Source organism: Pteropus vampyrus, unplaced genomic scaffold (assembly GCF_000151845.1).
Source record: "Pteropus vampyrus isolate Shadow unplaced genomic scaffold, Pvam_2.0 Scaffold80, whole genome shotgun sequence".
Classification (NCBI taxonomy): domain Eukaryota; kingdom Metazoa; phylum Chordata; class Mammalia; order Chiroptera; family Pteropodidae; genus Pteropus; species Pteropus vampyrus.
In genome coordinates this window covers 380,591-406,561 of record NW_011888861.1, presented here as the reverse complement: position 1 = coordinate 406,561, position 25,971 = coordinate 380,591, and the positions used below count along the sequence as shown (strand labels likewise).

The window sequence follows — 25,971 nt, the reverse complement described above, 5'->3', positions numbered from 1 at the left end:
AAGATTGAATTTATACATGTAAAGTTCTTAGAGTCTGGCATAAAGAATGCACTCAATAAATGACAGTTATGATTATATATATATTTAAGGAATATTGGTTTATTAATGTGGTTTCTCTGGGAGACGGGAGAACTTTTTACATGCAGTTTATTGTGGAATTTCTTGTCAGAGATTAGATCTATGCAGTTTGGGAGAGTTTATTACTTAATTCTAGGGGTTTGCTGTCTAAGTTTATGAGTAGGCATTTGGTAGTTTGCGGTGACTGATAGGATGAGAAAATGGTGGGTCTGCTCTTGGTGGAGACCCTATTTTAGGACTGGAGTAGTAGTAGGTTTAGAGTTCAGACTCATGGAGACAGCCTCCACCATACCGCACAGGCCTTTCTTCCCCATTATTAATCAGTTAAGAGAACTCATTAGAAAACCTCATAGTTTTTTATTTTTTATTTTTATTTATTTACTTTTAATTTTATTAAATTTATTGGGGCAACATTGGTTAATAAAATTATATAGAGTTCAAGTGTACAGTTCTATAATACATCATCTGTATATTGCATTGAGTGTTCACCACACAGTCATCTCCTGTTTTTTTTTTTTTTTGTCTGCTTTTGCTAAGACTTTTCCTTCCTCCTGAAGATGCTACTTGTTATCTTCTGATTCAGAAATCCACACAGATAATATGTCCAGTTGCTATATATGTCCTGTATATACAGTGTGAAAGTCTTGCCTTTGATGTAGTTGGCTCCCACTTCTCTTTAATGCTCTCTTAACTCATCACCCTGAACCCCATAAATTCACGTGAAACTGGGCTGTGATCCCACAGATTAGATCTGAGGGTTAGAATTAATTTAAAAACATCTATTTCCACAGATGGAATAGTGGGGAAAAATTTAGACTTGAAAATTTGAGAATTTCAAATTCTAAGATTACTTAGTACTAAAATTTTTCATATGTTTCTATATTTAATTCAGTATAGTACTATATTTCTATAGAATATGGAAGCCATTTTTTTGTTTGTTTAATTGAGTTTATTCATACCAACTGGTATTAGAACAGGCTATAGAATTTTGTCGAAACAAAATTCTGGTCTCTAATACTTTTTTGCTTTTTGGCATAGATCCTATTACTATGGTTTATAAAATATTCTCATCTCTGTTCATGTGTTTTCTGAGTAGTAACTTGATTTCCCAGAATATTTAGCACACACAATTCAAAAAAGACAATATTTGTCTTTGCTATGGTTGCCATAAGATAAAACTTTGAAGCATTCTGGGTAAAGATGTTACAGAAAGTTAATTACTAGGAAAAAATATTTCTATTGGAGCTTTTCGTAAGAGTACACCATGGATGAGAATAGTATGTTTTATAACTGTAATCTAGAAATAGTTACATAATCTATTCCATTTCAGCAAACTTCTTTTTTACTATACTATAAAACTCTTAAATTACTTACCTGAGTTCTCCTATCTATCAAATGTAAAAAAGGCTATTAGAGAAAATTTTATAGCTGAATTAAGTTGAAGTATTCAGTCAGTATGCATCCATTTTACCTTTTCTGCATTGGTTAGTTGAACAAGAATTCCAGTGGTGTGTATATTGGTCTAGAATGTTTCCCACAGTTCTCACCAGGGAAATATGTGAAATTCACTAAATTAATTTAAAAGTTTTGAATGTCTTTGTGACTTATGACAAGTTCCTGAAAATCAGGGCTTTCCAATGAGTCAAGTTATATGGGTAGTGTATAAAAAGTCAATATATTGCTGTAAGGTACAGTTTAATAAGCATTTAGACATATTTGGCTCAAATGTGCTTTGTGTGTTTTAATCCCCTTAAGTGATTTGTAATATGTAGATGTATTTTCCCTATAGGGTTAGATAGGAGTAAGGCATTTACAGTCAGTGAATTGCTTTTGGGTAGAGTGTAACATATTGCTGTAGTGAAGATTATAAAATAGCATCATAGAAGATAACGTAGACTTAAAAAAATTAAGTCAGATTCTATAAAATTGTAATTGGGAAAATCTACACCCCTTTGACCAATTTTAGTTTATTAGCCTTTCTTCCTGGTTTAGGCTTAAAACAATAGTGCTGTCTCCAGGACCTACCTTAATTGTGCTCTCCATTTTCCAGCCTTTAATCTCTGATTTAGGATCTGTGTTTTCTTTGATACAGTTACTTTGGGCAGGGGATGTCGATTGAGTATACTTTCCCTCCTACTTCTTTTATTTTGTATTTTTTTTACTACTTTTTTTACCCTCCATCTGCCTCATTTGGCAGATAAGTTTTCTGTTAGAAAATAAGCTGGGTGAAAGCAGAGTCCGTCACTAAATCCTGATCACTTTCTGTTTTTCCAGCACCTAGAAGAATGCCTAACACAGGGTAGGCACTTAAAACTATGTGTTGAATGAGAAAAAGGAAACAAGGTCCAGAGAGGCTAAGTGAAGTAATACGTGGGAATGTATGCTATAACATAGTATCAAATTAATATTTGTTATGACAGAACTCTAAAAGGCTTTAGAAAGATCAGTTATTAGTATTAATGCAGTAGCAAATCATTATTCTTATTTAACAATAAATTATTATTAGATAACATGCTCTTTATTTACTTAAGGATGCTTTTAATTAATTTTATGTAAGAGAATACCTAATCAATCTAATCCTCATTAGATTCAACTCTAATGAGGATTTACTTTTCTTACAAAAGAAGTTTGGAGGTAGGTATCTCCTGACATTGGCTTATTAGCAGCTCAGCAATGTCAGTGTTATTGTGTAATTTTCTTGACCTTTCCTTCATAGTTGCAAGATGGTTGCTTCTTCTTTAAGGCATCACCTTTCTGTTCGAGGCACAACGAAGGGGCATGGATTCATAACAGCATCTTTCACTTTACCAGGAAACTGAAAGCCGTCCTGGAAGCCTTGTTGCACAGCAGACTTCCTCTTAATCGTCATGGCCCGGTTGTTTCACATGGCCACCCCCAAGTGGAAGGAAAGTTGTGGATGTGTGATTCAGCTGCTTCAGCTTTTGGTAGAGATGTGGGAAGGGAGATGGAGTTTGGAAATAGGTCTTGGGTTTGCTAACCAACAGTAGTTGCAAAATCTACCACTTTCGCTAGCTCAAATCCAAATATATCCTTCTTCTTAAAAATTTATTTTACAGGGAATATAGTCACCACCTCTCTAAGGGAGATGATACCTTTTCTCATCTATGACTGCATCTACCTTGTAGTCTAGGATGTCTGCAAGATGTATAGTTTTCTCCACCAGGACTGGTTGTAGCTTGTTGTACTCTGGTGACCTGAAGCTAAGAGAAACCTATGTTCCTGGTATACCTAGCAAACTATAGTGGATAAGGGAACGAGATAACTGTAATAAATCCTCTCACTTAGACAAGAAGAGAATTAGAAACTCAAAATAGTCACTAGTCCACAATATACCAAATGCCGGAAGATGTCAATATTGAAAACTTCTTAGTCTGGCAGTGGATTAAATTCCATTGTTAACTGATCTGCTGTCCTCGTTTATGTTCCCTGGGAGGATCTCTTTTGTCATCAAGTCAGGATTACTGCTGACTTATAGCTATAGAAGAAGTCTTGAAATCTGATAAATTTATTCCTTCCACTTTATTCTTCCTTTGCAGAATCGTTTTGGCTTTTTTAGGGACTTTCCCTTTACATATAAATTTTGGAATAAGTTTATCTGTGTCTACCAAAAACTGTGCTGGGATTTTGATAAGAATTGTGTTAAACTTATAGATCACTTTGGGGGAGAATTGACATCTTTGCTATGTTGAGTCTTCCAGTCCATGAATATGGTATGTCTGTCTAGTGATTTGGTCTTTAATTCCTTTCAAGAAAATTTTATAATTTTTAGCATACAGATTTGGTACATATTTTGTTAGATTTGTACCTAAGTATTTCATTTTCTTTAGAGCAACTGTAAGTGGTATTGCTTTTTAAATTTCAATTTCATCTATTACTAGTTAGTATATACAAATGCAATTGATTTGTTTGTTGATCTTCTGCAGTCTTGCAGAAATCACTTATTAGTTCTAGAAGCTTTTTGTAAATTCCTTGGGATTTTGTATATATATAATCATGTTATCTTTAAAAAAAAGTCAATTTTCTTTCTTCCTCCTTTTGTGTATTTTTTTTCCCTTTCTTATGCCATTTAAACCTTACTGTACTGCGTTGAATATGATAGTGAAATTGGACTTCTTTGCCTGGTTTCTGATCTTAAGGAGGAAAGAATTCAATCTTTCATTGTTAAGTATGAAGTTAGTTCTAGGATTTTTGGTAAATACTCTTTATGTGTCTTAGGAAAATACTGTTTATTCCTAATTTTCTGAATGTTTTTTTACTTTTTAATTTTTTTATTTTTATGAATGGGTATTGGATATGTTATTGATATTTAAAAATACTGTGAGGGAAAATAGACTTGTTTTTAGTTGGAAGTAAGGTAGCACGTGAATAATAGAATGATAAAGTCTGAATGTTATCTAATACATACAATATTTAAGCACCAAGGACATTGCTTGGCTCTCAACCAATGTCACTTATTTCTCTATATGTAGGGAAAGATTTATGAATATAATTACATGTGAATATTCTTTTTTTTCTCTTTGGCTTTTAAGTAAATGTTCCTTTAATATAAACATTTTTAAAAAGCACCATTTTGTCAGTACCTTTCTTTGTCCTGCCACTGACATTGTTCCCATAAAACTGACCTTTAATTTCTTATCAAGGAAAAAATACCTTCATGTGGATAAGAGAGTCATGTTCCATGTTTTATGGTGCCTTTTATTCTCTTACAATTTTTTTTTGTGGCAGCTATATATTCTTATATTGCCAAGTAGCCTGCCTCTTCAATCTCCTCAAAAATTATAAAAAAAAAAAGGAAAAAATGATGTTTATAGAAAAGTTGCAAAAGCAGTACAGAAAAAGTCTTTTTCTGAGCCATTTCTAAACTCTTCACTTGATGCTTCATTACCCCCACATACTTTAGTGTTTGTTTCCTGTAAATTTATTCTCCTGCAGATCCACAACACAGCTTTCAAAAGCAGAGAATTAACACTTAGACATCAGTACCAGCTAATCCTCAGACATTGTTCATGTTATTCTCATAACATCCTTTGTAGCAAGAACATCCATTTTGGGATCACATTTTGCATTGAGTGTCATGTCTCTTTAAGATTCTTTTAATCTGTTCCATTTTCTCTCTCTTTACTTTCTTTTTTATCTTTGATATTTTTAAGGCATGTAGTTACTTGATATTTCACCAGTTGTTTGAATATTCACCAGTTATTTGAATGATTGACCCTTGATTTGTGTTTGTATGAGTAGATTCAAGTTATGCATCTTTGGCAAGAATATCTTCAAAAGTGATGCCGTTTTCCTCTCGGTGCATCCTATCAGGTGGCACCTGACTTTGATTTGTGCCATTACCGGTGATGTTAACTTTGATCAGTTGATTAAGGTGATGTATGCTGAGATTTTCCATTGTAAAGTAATTTTTTTCCCTGTGTAGTTAACATGTATCTTGTGAGAAGGTTCTCTGAGGCTATGTAAATGTTCTGTTCTTCATCAAACTTTCTTGTCTCTTAAACCCCTGTGCTCAGGTACCTTGTGCCTCTCAGCAGGGACACCCTCCTCACTCTTTTTGAAATTCACCACCCTGTGGGCATGCTCTCCTAAAACTGGACAGGGCTTCCTTGCTGTGTGTATACTTCTGTCACCCTATTTATTTTCTGACAACAGACATCAGGCAGCTGCTACCACCTGCCCCTCGTGGATGCCTTCTTCACTTCCTTGGGCTTAGACACCATTGGCCAGATTGCTTTTTGGTGCACATGCCTATCTCACTATGCTACAGCTCTGCCATCCTACGCTCAGCTGCCCCCACAGAGATGCCCATCTTGCTTTGCTTGGGCTCTGAGACCCTGGGCCAGGCCGCCTGCCTCAATGGATGCTTTCACTCTGCTCAGACTCTGACACTCTCCTTTGTGGTCACCCCCACCCTCTTTACTTCTTGCACACTGATACCCCATGCTGTCACTCTTCCATATAGATGCCTTTCTCAGCCTGTTCATGCTCTGACACCCTCTACTCCTTAGGTAAGGTCGGTCACCCACCATCGCACAGCACTGCTACTCCTCGTTCAGCCTCTCTTGATGGCTTTGTACTGAAATGGCATAGAAGGGTGGGGAGAGTAAGGGCAATCCAGTCTCCTCTTAATTGTTAAATTCTTATTCAGTCCCTGTTGTTTGCTTTCTCACTTCTTTCTCCATTATAACTCTTTTCATGAGGAGTAGTTAGAGATAATTTAGAACATTCTAAAAGTAAAATTTAGTTTCGTTAGTAAAAAATAGATGACTATAATCTGTGAATAAACATACAGGCATAGTTGTTTTGGGTATCATGAAAGAAATAGTCCCTGTACATGGTAATAAGGACAGCCCATATTACAACACCTAACCTCATAGGGAAAATTGGTAGTGCAGATTCAAAGTGCTTCAGCTCAGCAGCCTTTAGAACGAAAGACTAGTCTTGGCCTTGCCTCCTGGTTTTCAGTTTATGTGGGCTCTTTGCAAGTCACAACATCTATCTTTTCTTGTTTCCTCATCCATGAGGTGGGAATTGTAAATACCTACCTCATGGGGCTCTTGGGGAGCTGATGTGATATATTGTATTTGAAAAAGCTTTACAAGTGATAAAATGCTATGCAAATGTGGTTATTTAGTTTTAATTTATTGCATAGTCAAATGGAAATCTGCAGGAAATTAAGTCAAGCATTTTAATTGTTCTCGTGACTTCTAGGCAAATTCCCTCTGATTCATAAGGCACTGAAGAGGTCAGTATAGTTTTTGCTTTTCACTACCTTTTTAAATCCATTGTTCTGTCACCATTACTCAGTCAGGCAAAGAGTCCTCTTTGAAGTCCTACCTTTTATACCTCTGTGCCATATTTTCATCTTCTTGATGATTTTGAACCCTGGTGCACACACAGTCGTCCTCCTTACCCCCGTATCTACTGTCTGTTATCTTTGGTGATATCAGCACCATTGTCCTTCTGTGAGTTCTTTCATGCTCTTCCAATTGTTTGTGGCACAGTTCTGCTTGCGTACAGCACTGGATAGGTATCTTAAACTGAAGACATCTAATACTGAAGTTACACTCTTCTCTGACCTGCTCCTCCCTAGTGCTACCTCCATTTATGTTACTGCTGTCACTCTTTGAATTAGTCTTTTAGGTTAGAAACCTTTAATTCTTCCTGCTGTCATTTCCTGTATCTAGTCAGTTACTAAGTTCTTTTGTTTTTGCAAAAACTTCTTTTCTACTTTAGCCTTCATTTCTCCGTAATTAACAGCCTACTTCTGGTCCTTATTACCCAATCTCTGCACTATTGAAATAGCCTTCTTCAGGCCAATGTTAGAACCTTGGCTTGCCAGGTCCAAACCTGGGCCTCTGTTGAGTAATTGGATGAAGAAGACCCTTGGGGCTTAAGCCAGTGCTGAGGAGCCAGCAATTCCAGATGAGCCAGTCAGATGAGACAGAACATGTCTCCAGAGGCCTATAAGAACTTCCAGATGGTAGGGATCAATCTTGGAGAATAAGATCTGCCTTGTCAGGCCCAGACATATGTTGGAAAGCCTGTGGAATCTAGGAAGACCTGATCTCTAGAACATGAGTACCAGTATCTAAATATAGCTACTGTTAACATTTTGGTACATTTCCTTCTAATCTATTTTTAATGCATAGGGTTTTTTTTTTATTTAACTTTTTAAATAATTTTAACTATATATGTAGATTGCATAATGTCTGTTAAATGAAAAAAGCATTTTTCCATGATATTTTTGTAAGTACATTTTTTTTCTTGGTGTACGGTGTTCTATAGAATGAAATGTTGCTGCTGTCTTTGTTCCTGTTAGAACAAGAAGATCCTTGGAAGAAATACCGGATTTCTCTATCAGAGTTTGACTCCAGCTTCTGCTGAAAGTATTTCTCTAGTGTTAACTTTTGATTGCTGACAAGATTTAATCTCATTTGGTCTGGATGCTTACTCATTAACAGGCCTTTCTGCTGCCCTGATCTTAGCCCCTTTGTTTATTTATGCTTTTTGTCTTTTTCTCTCTTTCTTTCCTCCTCTCCCTCCCTCCTTGCCAGCCTTACACCCACAATTAAGAGCATACTCTTTTCTAAGTCCTGAGCCCTGGGGATTTAAAAATGAATATAGTCTTTTAGGGGAATCATACTAAGCAGGGCTGAGGAGTATATTTATGAGTCTTCGCCAGGATGTCCCACAAGCTCATCTGTGAACATAGGAGAAGCAGTGCCTTACTCTTTCTGAAGAACTGGTAGAGAAGGTTTCCTAGGGCAGGTGACATGTAACCGAGCTGAAAATGTTAAGTTGGAGTTTGCTAGGGCAGATGGGTGGAAGAGACTTTTAGGCAAAGGGTATGGAAATGGAAACTGGTGATGATGTGGTTCAAACTTGTCTTTAGTTTTGTTATTCTTCTTGTTTTGTTTTTTTAAACAGCCTTATTGAGATACTAGTTCTCATACTATACACCATTTAAAGTGTACAATTGAGTAGGTTTAGTATATTCACAGAGTTGTGCGTCTATCACCGCAGTCAATTTAAAACATTTTCATGACCTCAAATAGAATCGCTACATCTTTTAGCTGTTATCCCTTGGTCTTCTAGTCTTCTCAGCCCTAGGCAATCACCAATTCTGGATCTTTGGATATTTTATTTAAGTGGAATTGTACAATATGTATTACTTTGTGACTCATTTCTTTCATTTAACATGTTTTCAAGGTCTTTCCATATTGTAACGTATCAGTACTTCATTTCTTTTTATTGCCTAATACCATTCTATTGTCTGGCTATACCACAATTTATCCATTCATTAGTTGATGGATTTTTGTTTTTTTCCTATTTTTTTGGCTTTTAGGAATAATCCTGCTATGAACATTGATGTACAGATTTTTGCGTGAACATACATTTTCATTTTTCTAGGATATATACCTGGGAGAGGAATTGCTGGATCACATATTAAATTAACTCTTTGCTTAAAAATTTGAGGAAATGCCAGACTATTTTCCAAATTAGCTATACTATTTACATTCCCATCAGCAGTGTACAGTTTCCAGTTTTTCCACATCCTTACCAACACTTGTTATTACTTAACAAATTTTCTTTATTATAGCCATTCTATATAGATGCGAAGTGGTATCTCATTGTAGTTTTGATTTGCATTTCCTGATGGCTGTCGATGTTGAGCTTCTTTTCATGTGGTTATGGGTTATTTGTATATCTTTGAAGAAATATCTATTGAGATCTCTTTTGCTCATTTTTAATTGGATTATTTATCTTTTTATCATTGAATTTTAATAGTTCATTATATCATCTCTAGGTTTTTGAAGCAAAATTAAGACTAGAATACATTATTTTTGACATTGTAAGTAGAAAATTAATTAAGTAATCAAAATTGGAATCACCTAAAAGAAATAAGGTTTAAATCTGAAAAGTAGATTTGGAGTTAAAGGATATCAATATTAGTTTTAAAAGGTGATAAAATTAATGCATTTCACGAGTCAAATTCTAGTTAAATAATCTTAGTTTATTAAGATAATTCTCCCTATCTGTGTGCAGTGGTGTCAGCTAATTAAATATTCACTTTTCTCTTCAGCTAGTCCCCTGCTACTGGGATGAATGAGTAAGGTTTTCTAATAGTTCTTCTTTTCCAAATAGTCTTTTAAAGTAATATTGTTTCTTCTCTTTGTAGCTACTTATTCTTTGTCTCAAACTGATAAAGCGTATTTGTAATTTTAGAAAGTTTGGTACTGCCTTATTGAGATTATTTATGGATATCTATCAGTTACTTGAACAACAATTATTGGTGCCTACTAGATATAGAACTGGTGCATTTTGTTTCTTTCCAGGGATCATATTCTAAATATCTAACATTGATGTGATATGGACACTGGGCTTAAAGTTCATTCACATTCAGTTTCATTTTTTCATTCATAGATTTTCGATGCTATTCTTCTTTATACTTTGAAGTCTAGCAAACCTATTCTAAGTGTATAGCTTCATTTTTGATTTGGATCTTTCCTCCCTTGGCAGTGTCCTATGGGTCTTTTTCTTTTGGTTACCAAATTGGTGGTTGTTTTGACCCGGTAAATTTGATGGGTCAAATACAGAGGTAGCTCTTGTAATAGAGATAATATTCATCAGATAATCTAAACTTCCCTTCAGGGAGCTACTTCTGTGTTCTAGAATTGGTCTTGGAAGCGTACCATTCCCAGCAGATAACTTACATTATTGATTTGTGCTAAACCATTGAAGGTTGTATATAATCTGAACAGATACCAGATGTTTATAGCAAATATACTAGTGAGTCATTTCTCTTGGTGGGTAGGATTTACGCCTTGGCTAAACAGAACGCTTTTCAGTATATCATTTTTATAATATTTGAATAGGAAGGAAATTTTCCATGGAATACATGAATTTAAAGATACTGTTAGACCGGCTGCTCTGAAAAGCCATCTTTGTATTGTCCTGGGTCTGGCTCCCTATTCACTGCAGCCACCTACTCAGTGCACCTCCTCTATCCGTGAGGACTCAGGCATCTTTATCACCAGATTCCCCAAACTCTGGCTTTTTAAAAAAAAATCTGCATTGGATCACAGATGTGCCCCACCATGTCAGATGCAGCAGTGAACAGCAGCTCCAAGATGTCCACCAAGGACTCGAAAGAGAAGAAGCAGTGGAGGGGGAGGCGGAGAGTGGAAGAGACGCATCTGCTAATGGGAACACTAATGAGGAAAATGGGGAGAAGGAGGCTGACAGTGTGGTGAATGATGAAGAGGAAAGAGGCATGGTGAGGAGGAGGAGGCTGAGGCAGCCTTGGGCAAATAAGCCATTGAAGATGATGAGGTTGATGATGTTGACCCCAAGAAGCAGAAGATCGATGAGGATGACTAGATAGCAAAAGGGAAAAAATTAAATAATAAAGAAAAGTCCACTGTATCTCATTTACCCCACCTCCCAATTCCCATCTCATAATCTAAACATGGTCACCTTCAAGTAGAGAGGCCTGCCTAGCTGCCCACCATGGGCGGTGTCACCCACAGATGACACATGCTCTTTCACCTCCCAACCAAAACTGCATGTGAATTTGTAATAGGAGAGGAAAAAAGAACTTCCAAGGCCCTGCTTTTTTTCTTTTTTCTTTTTTTAAAAGTACTTTAAGTAGGGAAATTTGTATTTTTAATTTACATATCATATTTTTATATATTTTGTTAGGGTTAGCCATTTTTAATGATCTCCAATGACCAAACTAACCTTTGGAGTATTCTGTGTCCTATATCTGACTCTGCTTGTGGTGTGACCATGTTTGTTATAATCTTAAAGCAGAAAAAAATACCTTAAAACAAGCAAAATGACAACAAAACAATTTTATTCCCAGTTTGCCTGTAACTTTTTGTTTTGTTTAGCTATATTATCAGTAGTTGGGATGGTTAAAAAGTCCAAAGATAAAAGTTATTTTTTCTTTTTTTGGTCTTTGTAATTGCTGTTTATTTGTTTGTTTGTTTTTGTATGCTTGATGTATGTGTGAAACAGTGTTGTCCAATAATAAACCAGAATTTCATTTTGCTGAGTTGTTCTAAAAAAAAAAAGGATACAATTGTATTATCTTAACAACTCTATTTTATGTGTAGTAAGTTCTCAGTAATGATTTATTTTCTGTCTTACCAAAATATAATTTCAAATAGCTGCCAATTGTATAAATCTTATTCACGTTTTCAATTATTCAATACATATAGATTACCTGTGACTGTTAAAATAACTCTTATTTTCCTTTGGTTCCTTGATAGCTTTGTAATTTGCCATAATGGCATCCATCCATAGGGAGGAAGGAGACTATTGCAATGATTTAAGTGAGACGACATGATAACTTCTACAAGGGCGGTGGCAGTGGAGATAAAAAACAGATGTATTCACATTATGTTGGAAGTAAAAGCCTTTGAATTTGCTGTAGGAGATGGTGAGGTGAAAGGAATGATTAAAGATGACCCCCAGGTTTCTGGTTTCAGTGTTTGGGAAAATGTGCCATTTATGGAGATGGGGAAGACTGGGACAGGTAAGGTTTAGTCATTTGCCCTTTAGTGCTAAGATTCAGTTTCCTCACTTTCTCTGTCTTCTTTATTGCATGGAACTGCACTTCACAATCTTACTTAACCTTTTTGGCGTTGTGGGTAGATATAGCCAAAAGGAGACACTGATGGAAGACTGAAGAGTGGGAGTGGGGAGAAGATAGGGTATTTTCCTTTTGCTTTTTGCTTTGGTTCATGTCTTAGGAAGAGGCCATTTCATTCCTGCGGTTCAGTTCCTTTCAGACAGCATCTCCTTTGTAGTCCCAGCTCCTGATGGCAGCATCCACCATTGTTCTAGTTCCTGCCAAATGATCACAGCTTCTGAGCTCATAATTCCACTTCTTCTGGTGGGTCTCTCTCGCCCAGCGGTCCCCAACCTTTTTGGCACCAGAAATCAGCTCTCCTGTGAGAATCTAATGCCTGATGCTCTGAGGGAGCTGAGGTGGTGATGCTAGCGCTGGGGAGCGGCTGTAAATACAGATGAAACTTTGGCCTGCTACTCACCTCCTACTGTGCAGCCCAGTTCCTAATAGGCCGCGGACCGGTACTGGTCTATGGCCTGGGGGTTGGGGGCCCCTGCTCTAGCCCTTAGGTTGGTCATGGCTTCCTGTTGTTATCTTGGGGTTGCTTCACCATTCCCCATTTGGTGTCAACCATGTAACCACATTTTTTTTCTGTTAATTTTTCTTTATTTTAATGCCTAGACAGATTTCTGTATTCCTAATGAATACAAGGATGAAAATTTGAGAGTTCAGTTTTGGAAATGATTTGGGTCAAGTTTAATATTTCTTTAATACATTCCAGTGGAGATGTTATTAGGTGAGTTGGACAGCGAGCTCATGTGGATGTCTAAAATGAAAGTATAAATTTGGGTGTCATCTCTCATGGTAATGGTAGTATTCAGAACCAAGAGAGAGATGGTTGGAACCATCTAGTGAGTAGATGAGAAGGTCCTAAGGACCTCTGTTCATGGAAGGCAGAGGGAGATATTTAACATAGAGAAGTTAGGAAGGTAAGAAGAAAACAGCAGAGTGATGCTGTTGATACCATAAAGAAAGGAGTGTTTAATTGCCTTGTGCTACTGTCTGTGGCATTTGATATCAGTTCCCATGATGAAAGTGGTTTCATGGAAATGGTGAGTGGTTAAGTCTTCACCAAAATGAAGTGGTGGAAGAGCAAATGAGAGATGACAGTACATAGAACTGGCACAAAGAGACAGTTCTTTTGAGATACTTGACTATGAAAGGAGATAAATGCGGAGATAGCAGGAAGTTTAAGACAAGCTATAGGTTTTACAATTGCTTTTTTACTTTGAAAATACTTAATTTTTGAATAGGTTCAGATTTAAGTTATATAAGAGAAAGTCTTCCTCTTACCTTGTCTCCCATCATTTCTGTTCTTTCTTCTTCTTCCTAGTTTCCATACATTGTTACTTGTTTCTGGTGTACATCCAAAATTTTTTATGCAAATAAAAGCAAATGTGAATATGTACTTTAGATTTCTAGTGGTAGTGTAGTGTATATATTTTTTAGTATCATATTCTTTTCTCTGAAAGATAATGTCTGGAGATCTGTGTTAGAACTTAAAGGGTATTTTTTTTGTAAGGAGCTTTAAAGGACTCTCAATTCTTAATACACTAAAATGTCTTTAAGCAGTCACCTTTTACTGTTACAAATAATGCTGTAATGAATGACCTTGCACCGGTGCAAGTATGTTTGTAGTAGGCTAAATTCTTAGAACTTCTTGATCAGGGGACATATATTTGCCCTAGTTTACATTCCCACCAGCAATGCGAGAGAGTGCTTGCTTCCTCACAATCATGGCAGCAAAGTGTATTGTTAGGCTTATGGGTTTTTGACAATATAGGGAGTGAAAAATGGTGCAGTTTTTTTCCTTAGTGCAGTTTTAATTTTCATTTATTAAGAATGGGGTTAAGCATCTTTTTGTATGTTCAAGAGGCATATGTGTTTCCTTTTTTTGTGAACTCTCAGCTCACATTTTTTGCCAATTTTTTTTGGTTAGATTTTGGGCTTCTCAAATTTGGAGTTTTGCTTACTATGGCTGAAGGCCTAAAAGCTCAGTGAGGCAGGAACGTAGCATACAAGATGGACCTGGTGAGCAGTGGCTTAGAGTAGAGGCATGGCGAACAGATCATGAAGTGCCCTATAAAGTCCAATTGGTGTGTATATTGCCTCTTAGTTTATAAACCTATTTACAATGTAGAAATAGACATCCTGTTAGTGATTCTTTAGATGCACTAACTTCTGAAGAAATTATGTGTCAGGATCAACAGAGCAATTTAATTTGGAAAGAGGACAGGAGAATATTAGCAATGTTCTATTATACGTAGTAAGTAAAAGTTCTGTCTTCCACTCTGATTTTGATTATTAACAGACCTACTTAGCTATGTAATTAATTTTCAGTAGTTATTGGTAGAGTTTTTCCAGCTATTATTTCTCATTTAAAAGAAAAAAAAATGTTCTTTTCTCTTTATACAGCGAACAGAGTTCAAGCTGACTCATGGTTTCTTCATTTTATTTCTGCGAAGCATTCAGCAAGACTACAAAGTGCTTCCGCTCTCTGAAGTAGAGCATTCTTATGAAATTTTTCCTAAGCTGAGATGGCAGAAAATGAAGAAGCAATTACCATTAATTTGTATGGAAAAGTTTTTTAGTTTTCCGAGACCCAAAAAATAACTTATCAAATCATACCAAATAGCATAAAACTGAAAATAACACTAACGTATAGTAAAAGCAGTGCTACTTTCAATGCTTGGGGTTCATGCTGCTTCTATAATCTATAATGGCTTGTTTCTGCAAAACAAACAATGAATGCTATTTTCGCTTTTTGCCTCTCTTTATAAAGTGAAATCCTCTTTGAATTTCTTTTAGTTAGTGAAAACAGATTTTAATGGAGGTCTTTTGTAAAAGTGAAGTGGCGTAATGTCAACTTTTGAAAAGTGGAGGATACCTGTATTTTAAAAAAACAATCTTACTATGTATGTTATATCCAAGAATAAATACTTCCCCCCAGGAGTTCCGATGTACTACTTTACTCAAAAATACACCAGTTGCCAGCGCTGATTAGTGGAGGGTCAATTTTTGCTCTGAGTATTTCCAACTGGGAACTGTAGATGCTCTTTGTCAGTCTGTCTCTTCTCTCTTTCTCTCATCTTCTCTCCTACTCGTTCTTGTCTTCTTCACCATCTCATCCTCCCTATCTTCCAACCCTAGCTGGCTAAAGGGAGAATACTTTCTCGTGGATCGCTTTAAATGCTTTTTAAAAAGACTTTGAAAACCTGGTTACTCCATGCTATGTTTTGCACAGTCTCAATAAAGAACAGTAAGTGAAACGTAGATGAATAATATTAATCCATTGACCAGAATTTTTCATTTTCATTTAGCCTTTTATTGGTTTTAAGAAATTATTTTTCAAGATGCACTTTAAAGGTCTTTTAAAGTCTCTTATTAAAGCATACTCTGTTCCTTGAATTTTTTTGTAGGCATTCAGTGATTTGTATTAATATAAATACACACTCTGGGTATGATTAAGCATTGTAGTAAAAAATCCACCCCCAAATCCGTTGGGTTCAAAACGATCGAACTTTTTTCCCTCTTTGTTCTCTGTGAATTTTTATTTATATCGGCCTTACCTAAATCTATGGATAGTTTCCTCTTACTATTTTATGCTGCTCCTCTAGTTGACTTTCAGATGGAACAGTTGTGTAAGACAAATGATTTGTCCTGCGTAGTGTTCATGTGAACCATGCCCATCTCTTCTATAATGCCATGATTATGCAGAAGCCTGCAGGCTGGAGGGAAGATTGGTTGTTGTGAGAGTCAGCCTGTGCTTTGGAGTAATGACCCTGTACTCATTTTTAATTCTCTTTTTACTTGCATGTATCTCATTGATGACCGAAGGTCAAGAGCTGACATGTTCAAGATCTTGGAAATTTTGGAAATAGCCAAACAGTTCTTTTTGAAGCCTAATCATTAGTCTTTTTAGAAATATTTTGAGGCAACCTCAAGACCATGTAATACTCTGTATTTTGTTCGCAGATATCGTCTGCATTAGTTTTGATCAAGAGGCAAAGAGCCACTAATGAAGCATTCTAATTTCCTTAAATTTACAGTCCCTGGAGTCAGTTTGTCTGGATTTCTAATCCTGGCCTGTCCTCTTGCCGTGTGATTTTAGGCAAGTTACTTTTGCTTTCTAAGTCTTAGATTCCCTTCTATAAAATTGGAGCAAAAAATGAACTGACCTCAAATTTGGAGGATTAAATGGAAAAAAAAAATGACATGATTGGCTCATTGCTGGGCACACAATATATACTCAATAATGTTAGCTATTATCGTTATTACTAATCAGATTTTTATTACTTTAGATTTAAAAGTAACTTATTTTGTGTATATGAAATAGTTTGGAAAGTAAATGTGTTTCGATTAAAACAAATAATAGTTTGTTTTTCTATCCTCACACTCAAAGTGGGTGGTGTGTCAATGACCATCATTTTCTTGGTTCAGTGAGTACAAAAGCTTTTAGCAGTGGGGAGAAAAGTCCCTTAGAAAATGTATATCAGGTCACTGTTTTCCTGATGGATCACAGCAGGAAAATAGTTCTCACCTTAAAATGAAAGAACATTATTGACTCTAAGCTCTATGGAAAAGGACACTTAAAAAAATAAAAATAAAAAGGCTTGCTTAGCTTTCTTAAATGAAAAAAGCAACACATGCTTTTAAAAATTCAAACAATACAGATGAATATAAATTAAATATTGATGTGTCCCTTCTCATGATTAAATTTTATAAGATTATAAAATTAATGCCCATACAATTTTAAAAAAGAATAATATAAAAGGTACACAAGCACTATATTGGAGGACAACCGAACCTTTGTTTTATTTCCAAGGACAAACACCTCAAACAAAATCATATATATGCTTCTAGAAATTTTTTTGCTTAGAATGTAATTTTTCTTTTTCTTTTAAAATCACAAATGAAATCACAAATACAAGACCTACTCTTCTGCACCTTCCACTGTTTCACCAAATGATATAACAAAGATTATTATAAATAAGCACTTACAGATTATCTTGCTTTTTTAACAGCTAAATAATATTTTGCTGCAGTCTCTATTTAACCAGTTTTCTTATGATGGTTATGTAGGCTTTCTAGGTCTTTTGCTTTGTCAATAAGCTTCAAGGAGAATTAAAAAATTTATGTATATTTATGTATATATGTGTTTTGCATTTGTGTGTATGTATGTAAATATGTGTGTGTGTAGTGCAAGTGTCCTACAACCACATGTAGGAGAAATTCTGATGCACATTAAAATTTTTGATAAATATTCCTACGTTGCATTCCAAAGAGTTTCATCAGTGTAGATTACTATCAGCAGAGAAAGAGGTTGCCAGTTTCCCCATTCCTTTGCTAGCATTAGATAGTATTACACTTTTTAATATTTTCTAATTTGATGTAAGGCTATAGGATCTTATTTCATCTTGCATTTCAAAAATCCAAAGAGATCAATGTATATCAGGATAAATTCCTAATAAATCAAGATCTAAATATAAAACCGTATGTGTATTAGAAGAAAACACGGGTGAATTTCTTAGTAATCTGGGAGTAGAGGAAACTAATTATGATTAAAAATCCAGAAGCAATAAGAGGTTGATAAATTCGATATTTGAAATAAAAAGGTATGAAGAAACTATAAAAAAGTGAAGTGATAAACTGAAAAAAAATATCGTAACTTGTTATAAATAATTAATATCCTCTCTGTATAGATAGTATATTTATGTGTGTTAAGTTAGTAAGTTAAAACTTGAGTTGAAAATGACTAGATAGAAAAATATGAACAGATCGAAAACTGAAAAAAAAACCTGCAAATGATTTTGCTTAACTCATTCATAATAAGAGAAATGCACATTAAAACCTCACACAGCATTCTGATTCTTACCAGATTAGCAAACGTACAGGTTTGATAGCACACTGTATGGACAATGCTGTGGATAAACAGGCAATCTCATGTACCGCTCATGGGACTACAAAGTGACACACCCCATATAGAGGGGATTTGATAGTATGTAATGGAATTACATATGAATTTATCCTTTGACCCAACAATCCCACTCTTTTGGACTTGTCTCCAAAGATAATCTGGGAAGAAATAACAAAATGATATATGCACAAGGCTATTTATTACAGCACTATGGTGTGATAATGGAAGACTATAAATGATCAGAGCTTGACGTCTAGATTTCATCTGGCTGGCCTAAAGTTTGTAGGCTTCCAAACTGTCCTGATATCCCAGATCAGGTATTGGCAATATTTGGCTAAAGTACAGATGATTTTCAGCTCCACATCGGGGATTAACAGTGCTGTGGGCCAAATCTCAAAGTAGTTGGCTTCTTTTTGGGTCCTCTCCAAGTCTGTGCCTATAAGTGTGGTGTCTTCTTACTGCCTTTCCCTTCCTTGGTCCATTCTTTTCCATCTACCTAGTCCTTTTCCCTAAGGGTTCTTCTGTAATATTGCTTCTTCCTCTCAGGCACTGGAGAACTTGACGTGAATGCTCTAAGTAAGGCAAGGCCATAAGGTGTTAACCTTCTCTTCTCAGGTATTTAATAACCAAATCATCTACTAGTGGTAGTGTATTTGAACACTTACTTTGCTGTGGGTGATGAGGTTCTGGAAAGGCAGATCTTCTGGTATTTGATTTTTGTAGATGGTGCCACTCCGAGGTAGACATGCTAAGCTAACTTATTTCTTGGTTCGGGTGCATTTCACCCCACGTCCTGCCCCCCATGTCAATGTTTGAAGTTAGGATATATCTTAAAATTGATAAGAACACGAATGTAACGTTTCACTCCTCTTGAAGAGCTGTTACAAAGTTGATAGTGTTTTTTATAGTAGATGGCATCTTAGAAGCCAGTAAATGTGTTCATAAGGGGACAAAACATGTGTAATCAGTATTTTTTATTGGAAAATAGCCATACACTGTTTTTCTCCTATTCTCCTTTTGTAGTGAGTTTGTTTTCTGTGTTAGTAAAAAAGGGCCTTTGCTGCGTGATTGTGGGTTGGCACAGAGCAAACAAGCACTCAAAATTGAGAAAGGAAAATGAAAAAGTGTGGAGGGACATTTTATCCTGTTAATAATGCTAATATTTATACATATATCTTTCCAGAACTCTTTGCATTTAATATAATTTTTTACTCCTATTTCAAATACTTTCTTCTCTGCATTTCTGTGACACCATGTTCCCTAGTTTTTATACTCTTTTCGGCTCTTCTTTTTCAATGCCCTTTTCTCATCTCAACTTCTCTACCAGACCTTTGGATGACCTACTACTGTTCTTTTACTTTTTTCTCTGTCTTTTCCCCCCATCTATAGCCTCTCCTTAGGAGACCTCATCTAGTTCTATAAATTCAGATATCTTCTCTAGGGTTTCGATTTTCCCATTCGTGTCCTTAGCCTGAAAGACCCCCCTGAGCTTAGGTTTCATATATACAAATGGCTGATTGGTATGTCTAGTTGGATATTTAATAGGGATCTCAAATATAGCATGGCCGAAAACCCCTATTGATTTTCTGGTCCCCAGATTATTTCTTTCCAAACCCTCCCCATGGCAATAAATGGCACCACAAAGAACTGATGCTCAGGCCAAAATCCTTTCCATGTTCTCAGGAATCCTATTGATAACCACTTGCATGACTCATATCTAATCTCTCAGTGAGTTCTTTTGATTTTGCCTCCATTCACTTCTCACTCTTGCCATTGCTGTAATCTCAGTCCATGGTCTTTCACTTACTTTTTAACCAGTGTGTCCACTTCCAACTGGTAAAGACAGTAGTACCCCCAACTGTCTTTAATTTTACCCCATCTATAGTCTTGTCTTTACAGTGCTTCCAGAATGGTCTTTTTGAAGTAGAAGTTCATCTTTGAAACCCAGTGGTGACGTCCTGTTACACTTATAATAAAATGTAAAGTTCTTGCCAACCTAATCTGGTTCCTGCCTGCCCCTCTGACCTTTCTCTCCTTACTCTCCCTATATTTAATCTCACTTCTCTCTGTTACTGGAACACGGCAAGCTTGCTTGGTCCTGTTTCATGGCCTTTATTCTTGTATCTTCTCGGAAAGCTCTTTCTTCCTATCTCTGCAGATTCTTTCCCATTATTTAAGTCCCAATTCAGATTTGAACTTCTAAGGGAGACTTATTTTGACCAGCAACACGCCCCCTCGATTATTCTTTGTCCATTAACCACTTTTATTGTTTTATTATCATTGACCAGTGCCTGAAATTATCTTGTTTCCCTGCTTTTTGTTATTATCAGACTTTCTCCTTAAGACTATAAACTCCTTGAAGGTAGAAACTCTTGTGACAGCCACATTCCCATTACCTAGAATAAAGACAGGCACATAGTAAATTCTCATTGTGTTTTGGTTGTTCAGTGACTGATTTATGCTTGTAAATGGAACAGTCTTTTGACAATACTAAGTAAGATGAATTAACCAAAAACCAAGTTCAGAAATAATTGAATAAGAAACTGTTCATTGGACAAGAGACATTCTTTTTTTGAAGGGTGGTTAAGAAAAAGTTAGGTAATTTTTGTGAGCATTTTGGTACATTCACAGGTTTCTTGTTGATTACAACTACTGGGTCACCAGCCTAGTATTTACATTATTTTAAAAGTCAGTACATTTGAATATTGACAAAATTCTAGAGAAAGTAGAATGATTTGCCTTATTTATTGCTGAAGTTCTCCTTGAGAGGTCTTTAGGTTTATGATTGTTTGTTTCAAGTAAATTTACAATCTCTCTTTTTATCATTAGTTAGCAGATATCCATGACTTTTTCTTGTCTGCATAATACATTGCTCATAGTTTCGCTTCATCTTTCAAAATTCAACACTTGTTCAGTGAATATTTAATGAGCATCAACTGTGTACCGGACATTGTAATAAGTACTTTAGATATAGCTATGAATAAAGTCAAGTCTCAGCCCTAAATATTTGTTAAATTGCTGACTTTCTTGAAACTTATTTTAGACTGTTAGTATGACCTTCAGAGCTGTAGGACGTTGGTAGAAGTGCCATGTGCATGTGGTCTCACATATTATTTCTCTGTCATCTTATTGTACTTACTGGTGTTCCATGGCTCTTCGGATGTCTGTTCTTTGCCCATCACTGCGTTAGGTCCTGGACTTTTACAGAACAGCAGATAAAATTGTCTTCAGTATCTCATAAATAATGATAAAAACAGGCTGGAAAATAAATCATTTTAATACAGAGTCATAAAGTGCTAGAATAGTCTGTGCACAATCTGCCATGGGAGTGCAGAGAAGAGGCATTTAACAAACTTCAAGCTGAAACCGAAGGATGAATAGGAGTTAGGCAGATGGATAGGCAGGTGTCATTTTGTAAAGAAAATAAAGGTATTTTATGAGTTGTCATTTTGTAAAGAAAATAAAGGTATTTTAGGAGCACAGACTAGCGCAAGCTTTAAGAACTCAAGGTGGTTTGGTGTGGCTGGAGGGACAGATGAATATAGGGATAAATGAATATTGAAGTTGAGGAGGTGGCTAGATCTGGATAGGCCTCGAATATCAACATGCAATCATTGAAAGATTGTAAGAGTACTATCATCACACTGATATTAGAGGAATATCTTTCAGGTCGCATTGTGGGGAATAGTTTGGAGAGAACTAGAGGGGATAGGTGAATACTCATCATCTCTGAGTTTGAGCAGGGAAGTGATATGATTAGATTTATGTTTTATAAAAGACCACTCTGGCTCTTGGGTGGGACATATACTATGGATGGGCGAGCTATGAGTGGGAGAAGTGAGATGAGTTAGGAAGGATCATAGTATTCAGCTAATGTATAGTAAGGAGCTTTCCTTACCTTTTTAGCATTTCAAGAATTTTTGGACCTTGCCTCTTTATAAAAATATTTCATTATTTTTATAATAAAATGTTGGGGAAAAACATTTTTGCCAAGTTTCTAGAAGCTTCGATGTGCTCATCCTCCCTCTCATGTAATATTCTCACTTGAAACTATCTTCTCAGAAGTTGTAACACAGACATCTGTATGTCCTTTTAGTTATTATATCCTTTGACAGCTTCTATTCTTACTGAAATACCATTGAAGGTGCTGCAGTTTTCAATTTTGGTTTTCCTTTTATTGTGATAATCCTATTTTAATGTGTAAATTCTTCTAGGCAGCAAGGTAGTTGGAATAGCATCAAGCACTTTAGGCATTTATAAATTCATTTTTATAAATACGATAGGTTTAGGTGATTTGTTGCATTGCTAGTGAGTTTATTATGGTATATAACAATATTTAATCAAATTGTTGAGAGGAATAAAAGCCTCACTTTGAGGTAAATCTTTAACTTTTCAAGGAAGACAAATTATATTTTTAATAACTTCTCAAGCTGATGATACATGTGCTTGAAAAATATTAACATGCAGCCCCCAAAGAAGCGATTTCATATTCAGAGGTAAGATTAGACCAGTTTCACTTTAGTTTTTAGAAGTTATTAAATTCTCTCAAGTATTAAAAATCTAGGAAGTAAATGCTGATCTTCTTTATATTTTAAATGAAAGGTTATACATTTTAATATTTATTTCTCATGAATATTTCTATATTATAGCAGTTACCTACTATATTGTAATTGCCTGTTTACTTGATTCTATCTGCTACATCTATTCTGTTCTTCTCCAGCAGTTCCAGTGCCATCTGAGTAAGCACTTGGATATTTTTGACTGATTGTGATACTTACTTTTTCGTATTCATTTTTTTAATAGAAAATGCATCAGAAGCAGATTTATGGCTCCTGAATAGTTGTACTGTGAAAAACCCTGCTGAAGACCACTTTAGAAACTCAATTAAGTAAGTAGAAGTTGATTTTTTTCTTATTCTTTGTAAGCGACATAAGAGTTAATTTCAGGAAATTAGTTTTTAAAAGATTGCTAATATATTCAGTATGAATTTAAAAAGTATGTGTTGGACTCTCCTCCCCTCCTCCTTTAATTCCTCCCCCACTTCCACCCCTGATCTATGGATGTTGCCATTTCCCCTTAAGAACTGGATCTCTGAAGGCGGAGCGTCCCCTCTCACATGCTCGCAGAGTGTACCCAAGGCCTGGCACACCCGAAGTATGGTCCGTGGCTTCACCTGGGGCGTGAACCCAGGACCTTCTGCATGTAAAGCAGATGTGCTAACCACTACACTATGGATCTCTGAAGGCGGAGCGTCCCCTCTCACATGCTTGCAGAGTGTACCCAAGGCCTGGGTACCCACACCCGAAGTATGGTCCGTGGCTTCACCTGGGGCGTGAACCCAGGACCTTCTGCATGTAAAGCAGACGTGCTAACCACTACACTATGGAACTACCTGCTGCGTTGGACTTTTGAGATTATATTGTTTTGAATTTATCTGATGATGAAACTTCAATGTAGACTTTTCCAGTAGGTGATTTGAGTATTTGTGAAGTTAGCTAATAGGTGGTTTGAGTAATTATTAAGTATAAGTATTAATGGTGTTCTCTTCTAGGTCATTTAGTACATACTTTTTAAAACTACCCAAAAGCAGTCCTTACCTCTTTTCACTTACCTGCCCATTAGCACTGTTCTAGATGCTAGTAATGCCTGGCTATCAAGAGAAGTACAGTTTGTTGAGGGAAATAAACATCTAAGTCCTTGGTTCTTAACTTTTTTCCCTCAAGTTAAAGTGAAACAAGTATTTCTTTTTCCACTTGTGCTCTGAATCTTACCCCACCCACCTTCTTAGAAACCTCATTCTATCAGTTATTTCCTCATTCTCCTATATTTTCAACCTCTCCAAACTGTTGGTGCCTTTTCATCTGTATTTAAACATGCTCAGGTCTAATCAGCTCCCTGTACCCATTGTGCCCCTTTTAGCTATTGTCCCATTTTCCTTGTTGTCTTCCTAGCCACACTTAAAAATTCTTCATTTCCTAACTTCACTCTCAGACTCATTCCCCTCTCTCCGCAAATGGCTATATTGTGAAATATGTGTGTGTGTGTGTGTGTGTGTGTGTGCATATATGTGTGTATGTATATATATATAATTCATGAAATCTATACAGCTTAAATAATAATAATAAACTTAACACCTGTATGGCTACTGCAGAGCATAAGAAATATGACGTTGTCAAGACCTTAGAAATCCTTTGTCCCTCTTTCAGTCATATCCCTAAAAAGTAATTTTTATTCCTGACTTCTGTGAATCATTCCCTTTTATTAGTAAATTTATCACCTATTAAGTGTGTTTCTCAACAATATATTGTTTAATTTTGCCCTGTTTTGGATTTACTTATTGGATTTCTGCTGTTTGCGTTCTGAGATTTGCTTCTTTTCTTTGGCATTGTGCATGTAAAATAACTCTGGACATTTGTTGCTTGAGTTTGCCACAATTTATCCATTTTATTGTTGATAGAGTTTTTCCCAGTGTTCCGTTTGCATGAACACTGCTGCTATGAATTTTTGAACATGTTTTCTAGCGCACATGTGCAAGAGTTATTTTAGGGTATATACCTAGGAGTTGAATTATTGGGTCACAGATATGTGCATATTCAAACTTTAGTAGGTACTGCCAAACCCTTTCCCCAAATGCACATACCAGCGTTTACTCTCACCAGTAAAGCATGCATATAGTCGTTTCAATTCTCGCTGATACTTGATGTGGTCAGACTTCTAAATTTTGCCGGTCTGGTGGTGGAGATGGTATCTGATGTGGTTTTAATGTGCATTTCCATGATTACTAATGATGTTGAGCATCAATTTATGTTTATTGTCCATTTGGATTTTCTTTTTTTTCCTGAAATGGCTTTTAAATATTTTTTTTTTCCATTGTCTTTTTATTATTTATTTATGGGGCTACATTATATGTTTTCTAGTTACTAATTCTTACATGCTACACATGTTGCAAATATCAACTGTGGCTTATCTTTTCACTTTCTTTAGTGGTATCTTATGATGAAGATTAATTCTGGTTTAAAATTTGTTGGTCTTTTCCTATGGGTCTCTGCTATTATTGTTTAAGAAACCTTTCCTTACCCTGAAGTTATTAAGATAACTCCATTATTTTCTTCTAGAAGTTTAATGATTTTTATTTTTTACATTTAGGTTTGTAATCCATCTGGAGTTGACTCTTTTTTTTTTGGCATGGTACCAGGAATTGGGTCCTATTTTATTTTAAGTTTTTTAAAAATTAATTTTTTCCATGTAGACACCAAATGTTCCAGTATCTTTTATTGTTTTGTTTTTGTTTTTAAAAACTCATTGTTTCTCCTTTTATCTATGTATTATCCACTCTCATATGTTGCGTCTATAGATGCTCTGGTCTGTTTCTGGGCTGGTTAGTTATACTGATCCATTTATTATGGCACTTATTCTACACAGTCATAATTAGTATAGATTTATATTTGGGAATGCTAGTACCTTTTCTTTTTTAAGACTTTTCTTTGCCCTTCCATATAGATTTAATATTAGGTTTTAAGTTCAAGAAGGAAAATCACTGACTTTGATTTGAGTATTGTGATTACATTGAGTCTCTTGATGACTTTGAGAGAATTGCTATCTTTACATTTTGAGTTTTCCAATCCATGAATAAAGTATTTAATTCTTCCTTGACTTTCTAAGGGTTTATAATTTCTTCATGTAGCTCCTGTTCACCTTTTAGATTTTTTTCCCATATAATATAGATACTGAGTTGTTCCAATATCATTTATTTTTATAAAATCTATTTTTTCTTTTTGCCTGTGCAGTGTTTTTTGTTGTTGTTGTTTATTTTTTT

General features: G+C 35.6%; 1 protein-coding gene across 9 annotated transcripts in view; it reads left to right on the top strand.

The window, feature by feature from the left end:
- The window catches only part of CDKAL1 (CDK5 regulatory subunit associated protein 1 like 1), a 459,847-nt gene that overhangs the window by 66,595 nt on the left and 367,281 nt on the right, over positions 1-25,971 (top strand). For all 9 annotated transcript variants that reach the window (XM_011362830.2, XM_011362832.2, XM_023532244.1 and 6 more), the window contains one exon: positions 22,959-23,043. In XM_011362830.2, coding sequence (XP_011361132.1) covers positions 22,959-23,043 — 85 coding nt within the window. The remainder of the gene's footprint in view (positions 1-22,958; positions 23,044-25,971) is intronic.